General features: G+C 50.6%; 2 protein-coding genes across 4 annotated transcripts in view; both read right to left on the minus strand.

Moving 5' to 3' along the window:
* PPP1CB (protein phosphatase 1 catalytic subunit beta) overlaps nucleotides 1-24,971 on the minus strand; it is a 336,969-nt gene that overhangs the window by 238,543 nt on the left and 73,455 nt on the right. The window lies entirely within an intron of this gene.
* On the minus strand, nucleotides 1,042-22,989 carry LOC141141090 (protein yippee-like 5). Of its 2 annotated transcripts, none has more exons than XM_073628800.1 (3): nucleotides 22,788-22,989; nucleotides 17,633-17,797; nucleotides 1,042-1,878 (listed from the first exon to the last, which is right to left on the minus strand). In XM_073628800.1, the coding sequence occupies exons 2-3, from the start codon at nucleotides 17,771-17,773 to the stop codon at nucleotides 1,654-1,656; spliced, it is 366 nt and encodes a 121-aa protein (XP_073484901.1). In that variant the 5' UTR covers nucleotides 17,774-17,797; nucleotides 22,788-22,989; the 3' UTR covers nucleotides 1,042-1,653. The 2 variants fall into 2 exon arrangements, with proteins under 2 accessions (XP_073484901.1, XP_073484902.1); XM_073628801.1 differs by having other exon boundaries at nucleotides 22,845-22,920.

Below are 24,971 nucleotides of genomic sequence, written 5' to 3' on the forward strand. Positions count from 1 at the left end.
AAATATTAAAAAAAAAAAACGCCTGTAAACGACATGTGAGTTACCACGTTTAGCGTCTGAAATGTTGGAAACTTTGGCGTCAAATAATTTTTTTTGTCTTCAAAGAAAAGCCTCTAACCGCAACTGCCTAAAAACGACATTAAACAAACCTGTGTACACATAAGAGAACATTGGAGGAGTTCAGGGGCAGCTGAAAAAAGCGTCCAACTACCTCTGAACAATCGTTTACCAACAGCAGTGTACATGAGGCCTAAGGCTGCAGACATGATACAAGAGACGGTCAAAGACTGAGGACATGATACAAGAGACGGTCAAAGACTGAGGACATGATACAAGAGACGGTCAGAGACTGAGGACATGATACAAGAGACGGTCAGAGACTGAGGACATGATACAAGAGAGGGTCAGAGACTGAGGACATGATACAAGAGAGGGTCAGAGACTGAGGACATGATACAAGAGATGGTCAGAGACTGAGGACATGATACAAGAGATGGTCAGAGACTGAGGACATGATACAAGAGAGGGTCAGAGACTGAGGACATGATACAAGAGAGGGTCAGAGACTGAGGACATGATACAAGACGGTCAGAGACTGAGGACATGATACAAGAGAGGGTCAGAGACTGAGGACATGATACAGGAGACGGTCAGAGACTGAGGACATGATACAGGAGATGGTCAGAGACTGCATTTTTCCTGAGCTTTTTTTGCACTAAAAGATGCCAATAATGGCCAACAATAAATTCATATTAATTGAGGATATTAATTAAATTTAATAAGTCAAATATAATAAATATTTTTTAAAATATTTGTATTTTTATATACATTTCATTTTCGGTTTTAGTTTTCCACTAGGTGCCTCCTGCATTTTCGGTACTCAAATTTCCATTCGGTGCACCCCTAATGTTTCTGAATTACGGAGTGTCCAGAATCAGAGCCTGTCGGTGTCGTTCGGACCGGGATCTGTTTCTGGCCACTTACAGGACACGGTGTCCCCGCACATCAAAAAAACCCCAAAAAAAACCGCACATCTAGAAATGGTGACACCAGAGAGAATTATTTTATTACACGACTACTGAGAGATTCTACATCACTTCCATTAAACAAACTGCATTTCAATATATAGAATTTTTCTGGTGATAGAAATCCACACTGCGGCACACCCGGGAGATGGCGAGGGGCGGGGGCTGGTGGGAGGAGCCTGGACCACCCGATAACCCCCCCAGCTGCCTTATGAGGCGCTGACCAGCGCAAGCTCCCGCAAAACACCGGACCCTGAAAACGCGGCATTACAAGCTGATCCGTATGATAAGAGGCTACTGAAAGGAGAACAAAGAAGGAATATCGATCGACACAAAGACTACGGGGGGCAGGAAAAGATTACAAATCAAACAATCGATAATATAAGGCATTTGCCAGATTGGCAGAGAGGGGGTGAGGGCCCCCCTCCCCCTCGGGGGGGTTATTGGGGTGAAATCAAACTCAGCATTCATAGAAAAATTTGCTGGAGGTGGCAGACAACTTAAAACATGAAATAATTGAGCAGGTCTTTCTCAGTTCCTCCATCTTATCAATGCGACTCGGAGACGAAGGTAACATTGTATGCAAAGATGTCGTAGAGAGTTTGACGTGGAAATGGAATGATGGAGTTCAGGAATTGTCGGATGGGACGTGTTCCTCGAAGCCTTCACTCTCCCGCACCAGAGCGCGCTCCAAGATGACACGCCCCTCTTTGTAGCGCTGGCTGTCCTCCGTGGCAAATTCGTAGATCCAGCCCAGCTTGCTGTTGCAGTTTTTGCAGCTGACGTCCCGCACCATGTGACGGCCTGTGAGCATGACCCGGTCCTGGACTTCACTGTACTGCAAGTTTACCACCTGCAGGGGAGAAGAGAAAGAGAAACTTTAGTGGAGACGTCATCATAGAGGGGCGGAGACACACAATGTACGGGACAAGAGATCACCTAGAGGGGCGGAGACACACAATGTACGGGACAAGAGATCACCTAGAGGGGCGGAGACACACAATGTACGGGGCAAGAGATCACCTAGAGGGGCGGAGACACACAATGTACGGGACAAGAGATCACCTAGAGGGGCGGAGACACACAATGTACGGGACAAGAGATCACCTGGAGGGGCGGAGACACACAATGTACAGGACAAGAGATCACCTGGAGGGGCGGAGACACACAATGTACAGGACAAGAGATCACCTGGAGGGGCGGAGACACACAATGTACAGGACAAGAGATCACCTGGAGGGGCGGAGACACACAATGTACAGGACAAGAGATCACCTAGAGGGGCGGAGACACACAATGTACAGGACAAGAGATCACCTGGAGGGGCGGAGACACACAATGTACGGGGCAAGAGATCACCTAGAGGGGCGGAGACACACAATGTACAGGACAAGAGATCACCTAGAGGGGCGGAGACACACAATGTACGTGGCAAGAGATCACCTAGAGGGGCGGAGACACAATGTACGGGACAAGAGATCACCTAGAGGGGCGGAGACACACAATGTACAGGACAAGAGATCACCTAGAGGGGCGGAGACACACAATGTACAGGACAAGAGATCACCTAGAGGGGCGGAGACACAATGTAGGGGGCAAGAGATCACCTAGAGGGGCGGAGACACAATGTACGGGACAAGAGATCACCTAGAGGGGCGGAGACACACAATGTACGTGGAAAGAGATCACCTGGAGGGGCGGAGACACACAATGTACGGGGCAAGAGATCACCTAGAGGGGCGGAGACACACAATGTACGTGGAAAGAGATCACCTGGAGGGGCGGAGACACACAATGTACGGGAGAAGAGATCACCTAGAGGGGCGGAGACACACAATGTAGGGAGCAAGAGATCACCTAGAGGGGCGGAGACACACAATGTAGGGGGCAAGAGATCACCTAAAGGGGCGGAGACACAATGTACAGGACAAGAGATCACCTAGAGGGGCGGAGACACAATGTACGGGACAAGATAACAGGTACCGATGTTGAAAGAGAAGACGGCTCACTCAATTGGAATCTAGTTGGGCACCAAAAAAAGACCTGACTTTCACATGTTTAAAGTTCGGGATGTGGTGGTGCGGGGGTACAGGGTAAGAAGTAGGGATTATGTGCACAAAAAAGAAAGGAACAGTCCAGATCTATTGAAAAATCCAACGAGTTTTGGAGAATCAAAAGGTTCCACTTCACCAGGGATGGAGGGATCCTGAGGGGTAATTGGCTTTAACTGACAACTGGAGCAATCCAACCAAATTCTGGGTAAAAAAAAAAAAAAAAAAAAAAAGATATTCCGGTGCAGTGGGGCTGTGGTCAACTGCTGTTTTTGTCTGAGGGATTGGGGAAAGACTGTACCCCCCCCCCAATCCATCACTCCAACTGCAAACCGCGCTCCCCCATGATCCAGCGGTGGACTGTTCTTGACAACTTCCCGTCCAGAGCAGGTCTATGGGCGGGATGACGTCAGGAACAGTCCACTGCACAAGACGGAGGGGGGGGGGGGGCAGGAGCCACACGGACCGGTCTTGTACTGGGAGGATCGGAGGATTAGGTATCTCCATTCTACAATCCCCTAGACAAAAACAAAATTCGCCCCAAGCCAAAACATCCACCCCCAGACATCCGCCCCCGCAACCAGACATCCGCCCCCGCAACCAGACATCCGCCCCCGCAACCAGACATCCGCCCCCGCAACCAGACATCTAACCCGCGCCATCCGCCCCCGCAACCAGACATCCACCCCCGCAACCAGACACTGGCCCCCTGACATCCGCCCCCGCAACCAGACACTGGCCCCCTGACATCCGCCCCCGCAACCAGACATCTAACCCGCGCCATCCGCCCCCGCAACCAGACACTGGCCCCCTGACATCTGCCCCAGAAACCAGACATTCGCCCCCTGACATCCGCCCCCGCAACCAGACATCTGACCCGCGCCATCCATCCCCGCACCCAGACATCCGCCTCCTGACATCCGCCTCCTGACATCCGTCCCCGAAACCAGACATCTGCCCCCTGACATGCGTCCCCGCAACCAGACATCCACCCCACACCAAGGAATCCTTCCTACACCAAGAGATCTCCGCTGATCACTGACAGTGAGATGAGAAAAGGTGATGGAAAAGATGCTGAGAAATGTAACATTTCATGTTGTCACCAGAACAGGAATGGAGGGGAAGTCTTCCAATGGGGACACCAGTTCTATCCAAGAGGGGACTTCCAATGACGTTGGAGAGATTTCCTGTTGGATCTCAGGAGGGATTGGGGTCCAGCTATCCCTACTAAAACTTCACCATCCCGAGATCAAATGTTATTTCTAATCCCAGAAAAAACTCTCCCTGTATATATATAAAAAAATCTGACTTCCCCCTCCAGCCCAAACTCCCTCATCACTGCTCCTGTGCCGCCATCTTGGAATGAGATTCTGCACATGTGCGGACAGGTCTCTGCCGCTCTCCATAAACTGTCAGACTGGCCGCTGTGCATCTTAAGAGACAATGTGCTAAAAACAAAATATACACAAAATATACACAAAATATACACAAAATATACACAAAATATACTGCCCCCTGGGGGGTGACATAGACATTCCAGGAAGGAGCAGGTGGCTGGAAACATCTCCCCCACCTAGGAGGACTCAGGAAGGGCAACCATGGAAAAGTAAAAAAAAAAAAAAAAATCACAAATGTGTAAAGGGGAGGGGGGAGGGGGTCCACTTTAATAACCAATAGCATTTAGGCCGAGTCTCTGTAGTACCCGATCTCTTCTACTTCTATTGGCTGAATAAATGTTATTTCTGTGTTGTGATCTGGTGAAAGTGTTGTCACGGGGACAGGAAGTGAAGGAAATATTCTAACAGAGTCCCCGAGATCAGTAACAACCTGATAGGTTCAAATCCACCAAACTGTTAAAAACTGTTGATTGCTTTGAATCTCGGAGCCAGTTAAAAAAGTTAGGAGCCAGTTTGTTTTTAGCGTAGTATGGATTGTCAGCTCCCGGGGTAAGGCCAGGGTAACTTACTCACAGCGGAGCACCCAGTCAATAACTCCAATGTAACGCTGTTATATCAGGTTCTGGGCTGGCCAGAAAGAATAAGGCTGGGTTTACACTGCAGCACCGAGCGGCTCACATCAGGGGTCCGGTGTGTCCCCATTTACCGTTTCAGGTTTGGATTTCAGTCTGAATTTTTGGTTGAATTTGGACCTGGAACGGACCAGAAGACGCACAGGACTCTTCTGAAATTCGCTCCAAAGCCGTCCCGGAGCCCTGTGAGTCGGCTCCATAGAGAGCCGGTCACAATATCCTGACATTGGAATTGGATGCGGAGAAAACCCACATCCAATTCACAATAGTGTGAACCCAGCCTGACACTAAAAACCTGCTATAGGGGGAAACGCCTTATTATGCCTAATGTATCATTACTGTAACATGTAAAACACCCTCATCTGCTGCCTAATGCAGCTTAAGGCTGGTCAAAACATGTCTCTACTGCACATTTTTACAACCCAACTGCACTTTAAATAAAATACAAAAAAGGATGAAAGAAGTATCCCAGTGCTGCTGATCTTCTGCTGCCTCTTTACAGCAACTTCCTGCCTACATGCGTGTCCCCCACAGGGACTCGTCTATCACATATCTAGTTGCCTCATCTCCCCTTCTCCGACACAGAGCAGCAGAAGGTGCCAAGTTTGTTTGTGTATTGCACAACACGCCTCCCCTTCACCCGCTCCTGCCTTCTCCTAGCCGGGCCCCTTACATTTGTATCGGCTGTCCCGCCCCCGTCCCGCCATGCACACAGCCCAGGCAGCTCCCCTGCACCACCCTCCACCAGAAAACCTCCCGATCCGAGTGCTGACAGTCTGCCTACTCTGTCAGGCTTCCGGGTCACCCTCTGCCGAAGCCTGACCTCCACCCTCCGACTCCTCCCACACTGTGTAGGTGGGCTCTGGGGGGGGGGGGAGCCCAGCTTGGTGGCGATGTGGCACGGGCAGCAGAAGAGAGCCAACACAGCTCCCACAGAGAGAAGCCATTCATGCTTGGACCCTGCTCGGGCATTGGGGAGGAGGAGGGGACAACGGCTGTGTGAGGAGAGAAGGCCAGCCCCCTCCCATGTCACTCACAGCCGGACATCGGACTACTGCCCGCCTCCTGGGAAACCATGGAGACTAGCCAGGGGGAGAGAGAAGGATCGGCTGTACAGCACTGCATGTCTGGGGCGTCGGGAGTTGCAGTGAGTGGGCTGGTGGCAGCCTAGGCGCCAGGGTGCGGTTTCTGGTCACCATGGCGACCTGGTGCCTGGGGTTTGAGGAGCCCTCTAGTGGCTGGAGGAGAAACAGCAGCCCACATGAGTAAGAAGTACACAGCGTGATTAAACAGCACACTGCCCCCAGTGGCCACCAGGAGAACAGACAGTCAGATCTCTCCCTTTTTTTTCTTTTTTAAAAAGAGAAACTGAAAAAATGCAGACTTACCATTCCCGCTGCAGGACTCTGAACATAACAGGAGTCCAATCTTCACCCATCACAGTGAGCTTTGTCATAAAAGACCTTCAGAGACTGGGTCGCCCATAATTTGGGGTCCACTCCCCTGGACCTGTATAGCACCCTGCAGGAAAGTACCTTGGTCAGAACAAACACTGCATAGGGCACCAATATGCGGGGTCCAGCGCCGTAGGGCCACATTACAGGCAAAACCTCGAGGAATCTTCTCTCCTTCCAATGAGGCTCGGGTACCATCCATTTTGGCTGATAGCTTTTTTTGAATGGATCTGATGGAGGTCTGGATGGTTCTATGTAGAATCATGGACTTCAAAGTATGCTCCAAGAGCACATGTATGACATCAGTGACCATCCACCTTACAGACACTGGCAAAAAAAAAACAGAGGTCCTTCCTGTGTAGGAGGAGTTATATAGGGGTGGACTTCCTGTTTGACTATCTGCCAGTGTCCATCCACCAGTAGGGGGCGTATAACCCAGATAGTCATTATTATGGTTGCTCTGTGTCCCATGATGTAGGATAAAGAAAGATCTCTTTGGAGACCCAATGACTTCATTACTGGGTCTGCCTGCTGGTCCTGGCTCTGAATTTGGTGAGAGGTGGGTAGGCTCAGGTACAAGGCACAGTGCCCTGCCTCCTATCTATAATCAAAAAGTGGGCAGCACAGTGGCTCAGTGTTTAGCACTTCCGCCTGGCAGCACTGGGGTTGTCGGTTCAAATCCCAATCCCAACACTACCTGCATGGAGTTTGCATGTTCTCCCTGTGCAGATCTCCTCCGGGTACTTCGGTTTCCACCCACACAAGACACACTGGGAGGTATTTCGCTCCGCCCCTAAATTGTCCCCAGAATGTGTCATGTGAGTTACTGTTTCTGAAGTGGATTTTTCTTGGCATAGACAGCCTTGTTTTATTAACTCCCTGATGGCAATTAGAAGCACCCCCCCCCCCCATTCTTAGCAGTAAATAACGAAGCATCCATTGGGGAAGGCATGTTTGCAGATGGGGTTCTCTCTCAAAGTGGGGGGATTTCTATAAGTGGAAGCACCCCCGACTCAGCTGCACCCCCCGATTCTGCTGCACCCCAGTGAAGGAACACAAGAAAACCTTGAAAATAACAATACAGGTGACCTCGTTTACACTTTTAGCTCTCCCTCCCCCTTCTAAAATGCAATGTCTACCATTCCTTCTGACAGCTGTGTCTTCTATCCTTTAACTCTCCTGCACCCCACACCTTATATATATCACCCTCACTTCTGTCCTCTCCTTATTACTGCGCTCACCAACTCCGACTAATTCTAAATCCACAAGCCCAACACTCCAAACCACTGGAGGATGACCCTTCTGCTTCTCCCATCCTCTGGTGATGTAACCCCAAAATCTGGGCCTCCTTCACCTAACTTTACTCAACGCGCCCATCACCCCGCACCCTCTGGCTGCAGCCGCAACGCACACAATCTACTTCCCAGTTCTCTTCTTCCCAAGACCAGACTTCCTTTCTCTTGTGGAAAAATATATGGATTGCCTGGATCAATCGTTAATTATTAAAGCAAGCAAAATTATTAATAATAAAATTTGAATATATATATAAATATATATATAATCTTTCCTCTAGATGGTATAACCAAAAAGACGCAGGTCCTAGCGATCCAAAGACGCATATAACAAAAGAGAGAGAATATAGTTCTCCCAAGAGGACCACTTCTAGGACACAGCGATTGATTCAAAAAAAGTTTTATTATATTGAAAACACACAGAGAGATTAATGAAAAAGAAAGGGACTAACAGTTTACCTCACAGGTAGTTTAAAAATAGGACAACGTTGTCATATGTTAAAAAAAAGGGGAATCGCAGCTGCACAAACCATTCACACCCACATTCACACCCACATTCACAATACCCAGATTGATACAATCACTTTAGTCAAACATTAGAACTTGTAATTGCAGACTGATATAGTAGTATAAAGCTCAGTTCTCAGAAGCCAAAATTATAATTCTGATGCAGTTACAGAGCAACTTGGTTGTAGACTAAAAATAGAGAGTGAAAACCCCCGTATAGATGTGGGTGATGTCTGGTGAGTTCTTAGCTGTCATGTACTCCATACACACAGAGTATCGTTATCGCTGTCCACAAATGGATTATGATCAGTCCCTTTGGATTTTGAATAACTAGACAGATTACACCTGGTGAAGCAGGAAAGTAATTATACTGAAGCTGAGATAATCAAGGGAAGCAGAATAAGCCCCGGTTCACACAGGGGCGACTTAGCCGCCTGACAAGTTGCGTCCCGTTTTGTACTACGGAATCGTTCTAATAGGAGCTCCGACTTAGAAAAAGGTTCCTGGAGTATTTTTGGGGCGACTTGCATTGACTTTTATACAGAAGTCGTTTTGCAAGTCGCCGCTGAAGTGGTGTGCAGGTCGCCTCGGTGAGTCAGCCTGCAAGTCATGTTGCCCCTGTGTGAACCGGCAGTTAGGTATTGAGTCACTTTAAGACCTCTTTCACACTGCAGCGTTTTGCAGGCACTATAGTGTTAACAATAGCGCCTGCAAACTGCCCTAAAACAGCGGCTTCATTCACACTGGAGCGGTGCGCTGGCAGGGCGTCAGAAAAAGTCCTGCCAGCAGCTTCCTTGGAGCGGTGAAGGAGCGATGAACTCACCGCTGCTCCCCAATGAGGGTGGATTTAACCCCTTTTCGGCCGCTAGCGGGGGGTTAAAACCACCCCACTAGCGGCCGAATAGCGGCCAGTAAAGCAGTACTATTTACCGCTGATGCCAGTGGCGGCACAGTATGAAAGGGGTCTAACAGTGTGGATACATCTCCAAAGGCCGTCAGATGGGGAGGCTGAAAACCGAGGACAGGAACAAACACAGCTGTGTGAAGACACTCTCACCATGTCATACATCCTTTCATCAGTCCGGATTAACATACAAAAGTGCCGTTCATGCAGGTTTTTTGGTTCCTCCTAGCTCTGAGGAAACAAGTGTTGATTGGCTAGTGAAACATGTCAGTGTGACATCAGCACGTCGGTTGGGGGATTGCCTGTTTGCTGCACATGTGAAGCAGGAAGATGGAAAAGGAAGGACAGCTTGTAATCCAATGATTGGAACCAAAAAACCTGCATGAACTGCACTTTATACACAGTGGAAAACCTCAAGGCGTCAGGATATCGGCTCACCCAGAGCAATGAACACCACCCACATCTATACGGGGTTTTTTCACTCATTATTTTTAGTCTCCAACCAAGTTGCTCTGTAACTGCATCAGAATTATAATTTTGGCTTCTGAGAACTGAGCTTTATACTACTATATCAGTCTGCAATTACAAGTTCTAATGTTTGACTAAAGTGATTGTATCAATCTGGGTACTGTGAATGTGGGTGTGAATGTGGGTGTGAATGTGGGTGTGAATGGTTTGTGCAGCTGCGATTCCCCTTCTTTTTAACATATGACAACTTGAAAGCTATTGGCTACTGCCCTGTTTATAGTCCCGACGTACGTGTTTTACGTCACCGCGTTCAGAACGATCGGATTTTCCGACAACTTTGTGTGACCGTGTGTATGCAAGACAAGTTTGAGCCAACGTCCGTCGGAAAAAATCCTAGCATTTTGTTGTCGGAATGTCCGATCAATGTCCGACCGTGTGTACGGGGCATTAGTTCCTTTCTCTTGCGCCCTTTGGAATTCCCGCTGTCTGTAACAAACTCACCTCTCTCCACGATCTCTTTATCGCCAACTCATTTAATCTACTCGCCATTACCAAAACCTGGCTTCATGAATCCGACACTGCGTCTTCTGCTGCCCTATCCCATGGTGGTCTTCTCTGCACTCACTCCCCCAGATCCAGTGGACACAAAGGAGGGGGTGTCAGAATCCCACATAGCACCTTCCAGATACTTCACCCACCTCCTTCTCTATCACTCTCCTCATTTGAGGCGCACTGCAATCGTCTCTTCTCCCCAGTTTCTCTAAGGATATCTGTGATCTACAGGCCTCCTGGTCCAGTACCAACCTTTCTTGATGACTTCTCTGCCTGGCTACCCTACTTTCTTTCCTCTGAAATCACCACAATCATTCTCGGGGACTTTAACATCCCTACTAATACTACCGCTACTTCCAAACTTCTCAGCCTAACCACCTCCTTTGACCTGAAGCAGTGGATACAGGCTCCTACTCACTCCGAAGGCTATACCCTTGACCTTGTCTTCTCCCACCTATGCACTCCGTGCAACCTCTCCAACTATCCATTCCCTCTCTCTGATCACCACCTTATTAGTTCCACTCTCTCCCTCTCCTCCACCTCCTCTCCCTCCAACCGCCTAACAGTTACCCGCAGAGACCTACATCAGTCATCTCAACCCTTCTATACTCTGCGACTGACCACCTCTATGACAAAATCTCACCTCTCTCCTGCACCGACCTCGCCACTTCTGTCTACAACACTTCACTTCTAGCCTCACTGGCCCCCCCTCACTACACACAGAAACAAGCCCAGTCCCCTTCAACCTCGGCAAACAGATGATACTAAAAGTCTGAAAAAACATAGCCGTGCTCTCGAGCGCCTATGCCATAAGACGAAGTCCCAGAAAGATTTCAGCCAGAATAAATCTGCCCTCCAAAAATACAATTCCAGCCTCCTCACTGCCAAGCAGACCTACTTTATTACTCTCATTAAAAAGGTATCATCCCGTCCCCGTCAACTCTTCTCTACTTTCAGCTCTCTACTTCGTCCTCCACCCGCCAACTCACTCACTGCCCAGGAGATCGCCAATCACTTCAAACAGAAGATTGATACAATTCATGAGGAGATCTCTACTGTTCAGATACCCTCCACACTTTACACTTCATGCCCACAGGCACCATCATTACTTCCCTCTTTCAACCCCACCACTATAGATGAAGTTGCTAAACTACTTGCTAATGTCCACCTTAACACCTGCCCCTGGATCCTGTTCCCTCACAAATGCTACGTTCACCCTCTGGCCCTATACTACAATCTCTAACCCACATCTTCAATCTCTCCCTCTCTTCTGGTATCTTCCCCAACTCTCTAAAACATGCACTGGTCAGCCCCATACTTAAAAAGCCCTCACTGGACCCATCCAATCTTAACAACCTACGCCCCATCTCCTTGCTCCCCTTCTTATCCAAACTCCTCAAAGCGTCTGGTCTACAACCGACTGAGCGTCCACCTCGCTGATAATAACCTTCTTGATCCCCTTCAGTCTGGATTTCATCCTCAACACTCCACAGAAACTGCTCTCCTAAAACTAACAAATGATCTACTAATGGCCAAATCCAATGGACACTATTCTGTCCTCCTACTCCTAGACCCAAATCCAATGGACACTATTCTGTCCTCCTACTCCTAGACCCAAATCCAATGGACACTATTCTGTCCTCCTACTCCTAGACCCAAATCCAATGGACACTATTCTGTCCTCCTACTCCTAGACCCAAATCCAATGGACACTATTCTGTCCTCCTACTCCTAGACCCAAATCCAATGGACACTATTCTGTCCTCCTACTCCTAGACCCAAATCCAATGGACACTATTCTGTCCTCCTACTCCTAGACCCAAATCCAATGGACACTATTCTGTCCTCCTACTCCTAGACCCAAATCCAACGGACACTATTCTATCCTCCTACTCCTAGACCCAAATCCAACGGACACTATTCTGTCCTCCTACTCCTAGACCCAAATCCAACGGACACTATGCTCTACTTCTACTCCTGGATAACTCTGCTGCCTCCGATACGGTTGACCACACCCTCCTGCTCAAAAAACTCCACGACTTTGGTCTCCGTGACTGTACTCTCCGCTGGTTCTCCTACTTATCCAACCGCACCTTTAGCGTTTCTTACAACTCTACTTCCTCCACTCCTCTTTCTTTTCTCTGTCGGGGTCCCCCAGCGTTCTGTTCTTGGACCTCTTCTATTTTCAATCTACACCTCCTCCCTGGGTCAGCTGATAGCCTCCCATGGCTTCCAACACCACCTCTATGCTGACGACACCCAAATCTATTTCTCTACCCCTCAGCTCAACCCCTCTGTCTCCTCACATATCTCTAATTTACTATCAGATATATCAGTCTGGATGTCACACCACTTCCTCAAACTCAATCTATCCAAAACTGAACTTATCATTTTTCCTCCCCCCGATCTCTCAGTCAAAATCGATGGCACAACTATAAGCCCATCCCCCACATGCCAAGGTCCTAGGTGTAGTCCTGGACTCTGAACTCTCCTTTAAGCCCCACATCCAATCACTGTCCATATCCTGCCGCCTCAACCCCCGCAACATCTCCAAAATACGCCCCCTTCTAACCAATGACACAACAAAGCTCTTAATTCACTCCCCGGTCATCTCTCGCCTCGACTACTGCAACTCCCTTCTCATTGGCTTACCTCTACATAGTCTATCACCTCTTCAGTCCATCATGAATGCTGCCAGACTCATTCACCTTACCAATCGATCCGTGTCTGCTACTCCTCTCTGCCAATCCCTCCACTGGCTTCCGCTCACCCAATGAATTCAATTCAAAAATCTAAAAACAACTACCTACAAAGCCATCCACAATTTCGCCCCCAGCTACATCACTGACCTAGTCTCAAAATACCAACCTACTCGCCCTCTCTGTTCCTCCCAGGACCTCCTGCTCTCTAGCTCCCTCATCACCTCCTCCTATATCCGCCTCCAGGACTTCTCCAAACCTATGGAACTCCCTACCCCAATCCATCCGATTATCTCCTACTCTATTACCTTTTAGACGATCCCTGAAAACCCTTCTCTTCAGAGAAGCCTACCCCACCCCCACCTAACAACTGGATCTTCATTTTCTCCATCAGCTCATCCCCCACAGTGATTACCTTTTGTTCCACCTCAACCTCCCTTCTAGATTGTAAGCTCTGAGGATCAGGGCCCTCTGATACCTCCTGTATTGAATTGTATTGTAAGTGTACTGTCTGCCCTCATGTTGTAAAGCGCTGCGCAAACTTTTGGCGCCACATAAATCCTGTATAATAACAACAATAATAATGTGAGCTATGTATATATACACACATATATAGTGAGGGAAAAAGTATTTAATCGGCTGATGATTTGCCCGCTGACAAAGAAAACGATCGGTCTATAATTTTATTGGTTGATTTATTATAACAGTGAGATAATAACAACAAAAATATCCAGAAAAACACATTTCAAAAAAGTTATAAACTGATTTGCATTTTAATGAGTGAAATAAGTATTTGATCCCCGATCAATCAGCAAGATTTCTGGCTCCCAGGTGTCTTCTATACAGGTAACAAGCTGAGATTAGGAGCACTCGCTTAAGGGGAGCACTCCTAATATCAGCTTGTTGCCTATATAAAAGACACCTGTCCACAGAAGCAATCAGATTCCAATCTCTCCACCATGGCCAAGACCAAAGATCTGTCCAAGGATGTCGGGGAGAAGATTGTAGACCTACACAAGGCTGGAATGGGGCTACAAGACCATCGCCAAGCAGCTTGGTGAGAGGGTGACAACAGTTGGTGGGATTATTCACAAATGGAAGAAACACAAAATAACGATCAATCTCCCTCAGTCTGGGGCTCCATACAAGATCTCACCTCGTGGAGGTTCAATGATCATGAGAACGGTGAGGAATCAGCCCAGAACTACACGGGAGAATCTTGTCAATGATCTCAGCTGGGACCATAGTCACCAAGAAAACAATCAGTAACACACTACACCGTGAAGGACTGAAATCCTGCAGCCCCCGCAAGGTCCTCCTGCTCAGGAAATCACATGTACAGGTCCGTCTGAAGATTACTAATGAAGATCGAATGATTCCGAGGAGAACTGGGGGAAAGTGTTGTGGTCAGAGGAGACCAAAATCGAGATCTTTGGCATCAACTCAACTCGCCGTGTTTGGAGGAGGAGGAGGAATGCTGCCTATGACCCCAAGAACACCATCCCCCACCGTCATACATGGAGGTCCTATGACCCCAAGAACACCATCCCCCACCGTCATACATGGAGGTCCTATGACCCCAAGAACACCATCCCCCACCGTCATACATGGAGGTCCTATGACCCCAAGAACACCATCCCCCACCGTCATACATGGAGGTCCTATGACCCCAAGAACACCATCCCCCACCGTCATACATGGAGGTCCTATGACCCCAAGAACACCATCCCCCACCGTCATACATGGAGGTCCTATGACCCCAAGAACACCATCCCCCACCGTCATACATGGAGGTGGAAACATTTTGCTTTGGGGGTGTTTTTCTGCTAAGAGGACAGAACAACTTCACCTCATCAAAGGGACGATGGACGGGGCCATGTACCATCAAATCTTGGGTGAGAACCTCCTTCCCTCAGCCAGGGCATTGAAGATGGGTCATGGATGGGTCTTCCAGCATGACAATGACCCAAAACACACGGCCAAGGCAACAAAGGAGTGGCTCAAGAAGAAGCACATGAAGGTCCTGGAGTGGCCTAGCCAGTCTCTAGATCTTAAAGTGGTGTTCCGGCTAAAATGATACTTTTTAACCACTAAGCCACCGCCCACCGTCATATGACGGCTGGACGAGGCTTCTGTTGTTCTGGGAGGACGTCATATGACGTCCTCGCCCTCCCGAGCCACTAGGGGGCGCGCGCGCGTGCCCGCTGCGTCGCTCGGGACCCAGTGCGCGTGCCCGGCGGCCGCAATGTCTGCCGGGCACTCGCGATTGCCGGGTAACAGAGCAGGAGCGTGGATCTGTGCATGTAAACACAGATCCACGTCCTGTCAGAGAGGAGAGGAGACCGATGGCGTGTCCCTTGTACATAGGGACAGCGATCGGTCACCTCCCCCAGTCAGTCCCCTCCCCCCACAGTTAGAATCACCTCCTTAGGTCATACATTAACCCCTCGAGCTCCCCCTAGTGTTAACCCCTTCCCTGCCAGTCACATTTACACAGTAATCAATGCAATTTTATAGCATTGATCGCTGTATAAATGTGAATGGTCCCAAAAATGTGTCAAAAGTGTCCGATGTGTCCACCGCAATATCGCAGTCACAATAAAAATCGCAGATCGCCGCCATTACTAGTAAAAAATAAATAAATAATAAAAATGCTATAAATCTATCCCCTATTTTGTAGACGCTATAACTTTTGCGCAAACCAATCAATATATTTTACCAAAAATATGTAGAAGAATACGTATCGGCCTAAAAATTGGATATTTATTATAGCAAAAAGTAAAAAATATTGTGTTTTTTCAAAATTGTCCCTCTTCTTTTGTTTATAGCGCAATAAATAAAAACCGCAGAGGTGATCAAATACCACCAAAAGAAAGCTCTATTTGTGGGGAAAAAATGATAAAAATTTAATTAAGGTGCAGTGTAACATGACCGCGCAATTGTCATTCAAAGTGCGACAGCGCTGAAAACTGAAAAATGGCTTGGGCAGGAAGGGGGTGTAAGTGTAAATCCCCCTATAATACACAAGCTTATTGTATTCTAGTAAAGTGAGTCTGTAAACTAAGGTCTGTTTTGTTAGTTTACAGCAGTAGTTTGTTATTTTTTAAACTTACAGCAGGCCGTGGCCATCTTAAGTGTGGGCATCTGAAGCCAGACTGCATTTCTTCCTGGATCTCATCCTTGCAGATCTCGCACATGCTCAGTGCAGCACAAGCAGTGTAACAGGTTTCAGGTCAGGTTTCCATAGCAACGGCAGTGTCAGAGGAAGTTGCCGCCCCTTCCCAGAAGGCATTGCAAACAGGAAATGATGCGATGGGCCGCGGCCAGAGAGGAGGAAGTGAAAAATGAATTCAGCAGATAAACAGGAGGTGCTGAGAAAAAAAAAATATCCAATTTGTTTACAGGGCAGAGTTTAGTGAGGGATGCTGAAGAGTTGTAAAAGTGGGTGGAGCTCCACTTTAATCCCATAGAAAATATGTGGAGGGAGCTGAAGGTTCGAGTCACCAAACATCAGCCTGGAACCCTTAATGACTTGGAGAGGATCTGCAAAGAGGACAAAATCCCTCCTGAGATGTGAGCGAACCTGGAGGCCAACTCCAAGAAACGTCTGACCTCTGTGATCACCAACAAGGGTTTCTCCACCAACTACTAAGTCATGTTTTGTGAAGGGTTCACATACTTATTTCACTCATTAAAATGCAAATCAATTTATAACTTTTATGAAATGTGTTTATCTGGATATTTTTGTTGTTATTCTCTCACTCTTATAATAAACCCACCAATAAAATTTATAGACCGATCGATTCTTTGTCACAAAATCAGCAGCCGATCGAATACTTTTCCCCTCACTGTGTATATCTGCATGTATGTAAAGCCCTGTATAAATGATTGGCACTCTATTAGGTCCCGAAAATAAAATATAAATCCTTTCATTTCATAGGAACTGTAGATTGTAAGCTCCTGAGAGCGGAGACTGAGGTGAATGTACGATATATATATATATAGCTGTATAAAGTGATAGCGCTGTACAAGTACCAATAATACATTTTGCTCGGCATCCCTTTAGATGTGAAGACTCCTCCCTCCTGGCCAATGGGTGCTGCAGACTTTAGCTGTGCGATCTGCTGATTGGTTGCTTAAGCATGCATATCTAAATGGATGCTGGGGATGTGTTCTATCACAGAATGCTCAGGGAAAAAATATTATTGGCAGACAAAACAAGAGCTGTGAGAGGTGGGTGAGGACCGAATAGGAGGAGAGGGATGGATGATGAGTGAAGTTTGAGGGTTCCATGGTGGAGATGGAGGTTTGCCGGGAATGGAGAGGTCAGAGGTCAGCTGGAAGGATCTCCATTGTAAGGCTACACCCCCAACCCTCTACTGACATCCTAGGATCCAATCAGAGGTCACTAGAGGATAGGGAGTGATGTCATAAGGGGCGGAGACACTGAGCAGAAGAGACCAGGACAGTCAGGAAAGGTAAGTGGGTGTGTCCTGGAGATGGGGGAGGGGTTACACCAGACACCCCCACAATAAAGGAACTCTTCCATAGGACTCTCTGGATATCAGTGTAACAATGTATCAGAGGAGAACTCGTCACAATGAATTCAGTGTTTCCTGATTACATGACCCCTCCCCCTCCCCAGACTCACCTTATTGAAGAGGAAGGCGCGGCCCGTGGCTCCGGTGAAGCGGGTGGAGATGAGCTCGGAGCGGTTGGTCAGGATGGTGTCACAGTTGGCGCAGGAGAAGAGGCGTGTCCCTCCGATGTGATCCAGGAAGATCCTCCCCATTATCGCCTAGTAGAGGAAAGATATCTGTGGAGAAGGAGAGAGATCCGCGTCACCGCGCCGAACCATTCCCATCCCCCAATCTATACCCCATCCCCCACCCCAATTATCTTCTATCACTTCCATTATTACTGTGACCTCATCAGCTGGGAATGTTCTACGGAGGCAACTGATGGGAGGTCAGTTCCTATAGATGTAGCCACACCCACAAGAGTCCCCTCCCCCCAACACACACCCCAGAACTACATCCCCCAACAGTCCCCTCCCCCCAACACCCCCCCCCAGAACTACATCCCCCAACAGTCCCCTCCCCCCAACACACCCCCCCGAACTACATCCCCCAACAGTCCCCTCCCCCCAACACACCCCCCAGAACTACATCCCCCAACAGTCCCCTCCCCCCAACACACCCCCCAGAACTACATCCCCCAACAGTCCCCTCCCCCCAACACACCCCCCAGAACTACATCCCCCAACAGTCCCCTCCCCCCAACACACCCCCCAGAACTACATCCCCCAACAGTCCCCTCCCCCCAACACACCCCCCAGAACTACATCCCCCAACAGTCCCCTCCCCCCAACACACCCCCCAGAACTACATCCCCCAACAGTCCCCTCCCCCCAACACACCCCCAGAACTACATCCCCCAACAGTCCCCTCCCCCCAACACACCCCCAGAACTACATCCCCCAACAGTCCCCTCCCCCCAACACACCCCCCAGAACTACATCCCCCAACAGTCCCCCCCCCCCAACACACCCCCCCAGAACTACATCCCCCAACAGTCCCCTCCCCCTAACACACCCCCCAGAACTACATCCCCCAACAGTCCCCTCCCCCCAACACACCCCCAGAACTACATCCCCCAACAGTCCCCTCCCCCCAACACACCCCCCAGAACTACATCCCCCAACAGTCCCCCCCCCCAACACACCCCCCCAGAACTACATCCCCCAACAGTCCCCTCCCCCCAACACACCCCCCAGAACTACATCTCCCAACAGTCCCCCCCCAACACACCCCCCCAGAACTACATCCCCCAACAGTCCCCTCCCCCCAACACACCCCCCAGAACTACATCTCCCAACAGTCCCCTCCCCCCAACACACCCCCAGAACTACATCCCCCCAACAGTCCCCCCCCCAACACACCCCCCAGAACTACATCCCCCAACAGTCCCCTCCCCCCAACACACCCCCCAGAACTACATCCCCCAACAGTCCCCTCCCCCCAACACACCCCCCCAGAACTACATCCCCCAACAGTCCCCTCCCCCCAACACCCCCCCCCAGAACTACATCCCCCAACACTCCCCTCCCCCCCAACACACCCCCCAGAACTACATCCCCCAACAGTCCCCTCCCCCCCAACACCCCCCCCAGAACTACATCCCCCAACAGTCCCCTCCCCCCAGAACTACATCCCCCAACAGTCCCCCCCCCCCAGAACTACATCCCCCAACAGTCCCCCCCCCCCCCCAACACCCCCCCAGAACTACATCCCCCAACAGTCCCCTCCCCCCCAACACCCCCCCCAGAACTACATCCCCCAACAGTCCCCTCCCCCCCAGAACTACATCCCCCAACAGTCCCCTCCCCCCCAACACCCCCCCAGAACTACATCCCCCAACAGTCCCCTCCCCCCCAACACCCCCCCAGAACTACATCCCCCAACAGTCCCCCCCCCAACACCCCCCCAGAACTACATCCCCCAACAGTCCCCTCCCCCCCAACACCCCCCCCAGAACTACATCCCCCAACAGTCCCCCCCCCCCAACACACCCCCACCGACCCCCCCAGAATGTCTCCTGTAGTCAGATCTCAGACCCCCTAATGCTCATATTATTATGACAAGCTTCCTTGGGGGGTCCTTCCTCTTTTGAGGCCCTTGTTTGGGGGGTCCTTCCTCTTATGAGGCCCTTGTTTGGGGGGTCCTTCCTCTTACGGGGTCTTTGTTTGGGGGGTCCTTCCTCTTATGAGGCCCTTGTTTGGGGGGGTCCTTCCTCTTATGGGGTCCTTGTTTGGGGGGTCCCTGCTCTTATGGGGTCCTTGTTTGGGGGGTCCTTCCTCTTATGGGGTACTTGTTTTGGGGGGTCCTTCCTCTTATGGGGTCCTTGTTTGGGGGTCCTTCCTCTTATGAGGCCCTTGTTTGGGGGGTCCTTCCTCTTATGGGGCCCTTGTTTGGGGGGGTCCTTCCTCTTATGGGGTCCTTGTTTGGGGGGGTCCTTCCTCTTATGGGGCCCTTGTTTTGGGGGGTCAGAGACGTGTATTCTGGGGAATGGGAAGTTCCCTTCCTGTGTGATGTATTGAAGAGACGAGAATTCCCCCCCTCCCCCTCCCATGTACAGACAACAGCTGATCACTGCCAGCCAATCAGCTGTGTGAATGGAATAAAGGAAGCTCCTCCCCCTGCAGGTGACACGCTGAGATAACAAAACACAAAGCTGTCCTGTGTGCTCAGCAAGATGGAAGCTGCACTCCCCTCCCCCCTCCTGATAGAGATTATTATACAGGATTTATATGGTGCCGCACTGTACATTGGGGGAGGGGTATATTATGGGGTATATGGTGGGGGGAGGGGTATATTATGGGGTATAAGGTGGGGGGAGGGGTATATTATTGGGTATACGGTGGGGGGAGGGGTATATTATGGGGTATACGGTGGGGGAGGGGTATATTATGGGGTATACGGTGGGGGGAGGGGTATATTATGGGGTATATGGTGGGGGGAGGGGTATATTATGGGGTATACGGTGGGGGGAGGGGTATATTATGGGGTATAAGGTGGGGGGAGGGGTATATTATGGGGTATACGGTGGGGGAGGGGTATATTATGGGGTATAAGGTGGGGGGAGGGGTATATTATGGGGTATACGGTGGGGGAGGGGTATATTATAGGGTATACGGTGGGGGGAGGGGTATATTATGGGGTATAAGGTGGGGGGAGGGGTATATTATGGGGTATACGGTGGGGGGAGGGGTATATTATGGGGTATACGGTGGGGGAGGGGTATATTATGGGGTATACGGTGGGGGAGGGGTATATTATGGGGTATAAGGTGGGGGGAGGGGTATATTATGGGGTATACGGTGGGGGGAGGGGTATATTATGGGGTATACGGTGGGGGGAGGGGTATATTATGGGGTATACGGTGGGGGAGGGGTATATTATGGGGTATAAGGTGGGGGGAGGGGTATATTATGGGGTATACGGTGGGGGAGGGGTATATTATGGGGTATACGGTGGGGGAGGGGTATATTATGGGGTATACGGTGGGGGAGGGGTATATTATGGGGTATACGGTGGGGGGAGGGGTATATTATGGGGTATACGGTGGGGGAGGGGTATATTATGGGGTATAAGGTGGGGGGAGGGGTATATTATGGGGTATACGGTGGGGGAGGGGTATATTATGGGGTATACGGTGGGGGGAGGGGTATATTATGGGGTATACGGTGGGGGAGGGGTATATTATGGGGTATACGGTGGGGGAGGGGTATATTATGGGGTATATGGTGGGGGGAGGGGTATATTATGGGGTATACGGTGGGGGAGGGGTATATTATGGGGTATACGGTGGGGGAGGGGTATATTATGGGGTATACGGTGGGGGAGGGGTATATTATGGGGTATAAGGTGGGGGGAGGGGTATATTATGGGGTATACGGTGGGGGAGGGGTATATTATGGGGTATACGGTGGGGGAGGGGTATATTATGGGGTATAAGATGGGGGAGGGGTATATTATGGGGTATACGGTGGGGGGAGGGGTATATTATGGGGTATACGGTGGGGGAGGGGTATATTATGAGGTATAAGGTGGGGGAGGGGTATATTATGGGGTATACGGTGGGGGGAGGGGTATATTATGGGGTATAAGGTGGGGGGAGGGGTATATTATGGGGTATACGGTGGGGGGAGGGGTATATTATGGGGTATACGGTGGGGGGAGGGGTATATTATGGGGTATACGGTGGGGGAGGGGTATATTATAGGGTATACGGTGGGGGGAGGGGTATATTATGGGGTATAAGGTGGGGGGAGGGGTATATTATGGGGTATACGGTGGGGGGAGGGGTATATTATGGGGTATACGGTGGGGGGAGGGGTATATTATGGGGTATACGGTGGGGGGAAGGGTATATTATGGGGTATAAGGTGGGGGGAGGGGTATATTATGGGGTATACAGTGGGGGAGGGGTATATTATGGGGTATACGGTGGGGGGAGGGGTATATTATGGGGTATACGGTGGGGGGAGGGGTATATTATGGGGTATACGGTGAGGGGAGGGGTATATTATGGGGTATACAGTGGGGGAGGGGTATATTATGGGGTATACGGTGGGGGGAGGGGTATATTATGGGGTATACGGTGGGGGGAGGGGTATATTATGGGGTATACGGTGGGGGGAGGGGTATATTATGGGGTATACGGTGGGGGGAGGGGTATATTATGGGGTATAAGGTGGGGGGAGGGGTATATTATGGGGTATACGGTGGGGGGAGGGGTATATTATGGGGTATATGGTGGGGGAGGGGTATTTTATGGGGTATAAGGTGGGGGGAGGGGTATATTATGGAGTATACGGTGGGGGGAGGGGTATATTATGGGGTATACGGTGGGGGGAGGGGTATATTATGGGGTATATGGTGGGGGAGGGGTATTTTATGGGGTATAAGGTGGGGGGAGGGGTATATTATGGGGTATACGGTGGGGGGAGGGGTATATTATGGGGTATATGGTGGGGGAGGGGTATATTATGGGGTATAAGGTGGGGGGAGGGGTATATTATGGGGTATACGGTGGGGGGAGGGGTATATTATGGGGTATATGGTGGGGGAGGGGTATTTTATGGGGTATAAGGTGGGAGGAGGGGTATATTATGGGGTATACGGTGGGGGAGGGGTATATTATGGGGTATACGGTGGGGGAGGGGTATATTAGGTGGGGGGAGGGGTGTCCCGGGACGGCGATGACGTCACTCGGTCGGTAGGCCGCTCCCCTCCCCCTTTCACCGGTCTCTCTCTCTCTCGGTTCCGGTCTCGGTGTTTTTCTCTCTCGGTTCCTCTGACTGGCCGCTCTAAGCTCCTCCCACTTCCATACTCCGCCTCTCCATCAGCTGTTTCGTCAAAATTTGTAACGGAAGTGACGTTCCGTCGCCGCCATCTTGCTACACCCTCCTCCACAATAAGGATACACGGAGAAGGGGGCAGCGGACATCTTGTTATACCCCCCGGAGTTTTGCATTTCTCACTTATTTTAGCAGTACTCGGAGCTCATGAGGTGATTTACAGGATTTAGAAATCCGCGGACTGTTTAGATGTTGAAAAGCAGCGGCAGACCTGCTCATCTCACAGGTTTGCTATTCTGACAGAACACCTCTGCTTTTATAATTCATTAAGTCCGATGGAATTATAAATCCTGTAAATCACCCTATAAACTCCGATTACTGGTAAAATAAGTGTGAAATGCAAAACTCCCGGTGGGTGTAACAAGATGTCCGCTGGCCCCCTTCTCCGTGTATCCTTATTGTGGAGGAGTGCGGGGTGTAGAAAGATGGCGGCGACGAAACGTCACTTCCGTTACCAATTCTGACGAAACAGCAGCCGTGATGCAATAGCCCCGCCCCCTCCGCGGATTGGACGACTATCGAATAGTCCCTCCCACCGTTAGACGTCACGAGGTACCGCCTATCCTCGCTGAGACACAAACAATAAGGCGTGGCGGCGTCTGCCCCCGCCCACCGCCGTCTGCAGTGTTATGTGGAGTCCAGAGCGGCCAATCACAAGCCGTGTCACCGGGACCGGAAGTGGGGTGACATATACCCCTGATAGGGGGTACATCACAGTGACTGGGTGAGGGGTACACAACCAATCATAGCTGGAAACATGACTTCTGCAATCTGATTGGTTGCTATGAGCAACAGGAAGAGTGTGCCCCTCCCCCAGTCATTGTAAGGGTTTTATGTCCCCACTATGGAGATTCTCCCCACTTCCTGTCCCGGTGACACCGTGTGTGACAAAGTGTTGTCACTGAGGAAGTGAAGGAATCTGAGAATAAGAAACCTTTCAGAGGTCCGTCCCTTCCCCCGAAAAACAATCGATTTATAATGGAGTTACACCGCAAGACATTTCATGCAGCCGATCTGTGGTGGATTGTTCTTCAGAGGGCGGTTTGGCCCGTGATGTGTCTCCTCCACGCCAAATATATTATCCCGACCTTCGACCCCCTCCCCCCACAGACGGAGCTCCAACCTCAGCCAGATTCTTCTACAGAAACCCCAACTGAGGTCTTCCTTTCCACCCCTCCCCAATCTGCCAAGACTCCGCCCTCCGAGACTCCGCCCTCCAAGACACCGCCCAACGAGACACCGCCCAATGAGACACCGCCCACCGAGACACCACCCACCGAGACACCACCCACTAAGACTGCCCACAGAGACACGGCCAACCGAGACTCCACCCTCCGAAACACCGCCCACTGAGACTCCACCCTCCAAGACACCGCCCAACGAGACACCGCCAACCGAGACTCCACCCTCCAAGACACCGCCCACCGAGACTCCACCCTCCAAGACACCGCCCAATGAGACACCGCCCACCGAGACTCCACCCTCCAAGACACCGCCCACCGAGATTCCACCCTCCAAGACACCGCCCACCGAGACTCCACCCTCCAAGACACCGCCCAACGAGACACCGCCCACCGAGACACCGCCCACCGAGACACTGCCCACCGACACACCACCCACCGAGACACCGCCCACCGAGACTCCACCCTCCAAGACACCGCCCACCGACACACCACCCTCCAAGACACCGCCCAACGAGACACCGCCCAATGAGACACCGCCCACCGAGACTCCACCCTCCAAGACACCGCCCACCGAGACACCGCCCACCTAGACTCCACCCACCAAGACACCGCCCAACGAGACACCGCCCACCGAGACTCCACCCTCCAAGACACCGCCCACCGAGACTCCACCCTCCAAGACACCACCCACTGAGACTCCACCCTCCAAGACCCCGCCCACCTAGACTCCACCCTCCAAGACACCGCTCAACGAGACACCGCCCACCGAGACTCCACCCTCCAAGACACCGCCCAACGAGACACCGCCCACCGAGACTCCACCCTCCAAGACACCGCCCAACGAGACACCGCCCACCGAGACTCCACCCTCCAAGACACCGTCC

Source organism: Aquarana catesbeiana, linkage group LG04 (genome assembly GCF_042186555.1).
Source record: "Aquarana catesbeiana isolate 2022-GZ linkage group LG04, ASM4218655v1, whole genome shotgun sequence".
Taxonomy (NCBI): Eukaryota; Metazoa; Chordata; class Amphibia; order Anura; family Ranidae; genus Aquarana; species Aquarana catesbeiana.

Bases quoted from the DNA above. Each gene is read 5' to 3' on its own strand.
- LOC141141090 (XM_073628800.1), bottom strand. From the start codon at position 17,773: ATGGGGAGGATCTTCCTGGATCACATCGGAGGGACACGCCTCTTCTCC. The intron at 1,879-17,632 runs GTGAGTCTGGGG...TCTCCCCTGCAG, and splicing joins GCGCCTTCCTCTTCAATAAG to GTGGTAAACTTGCAGTACAG.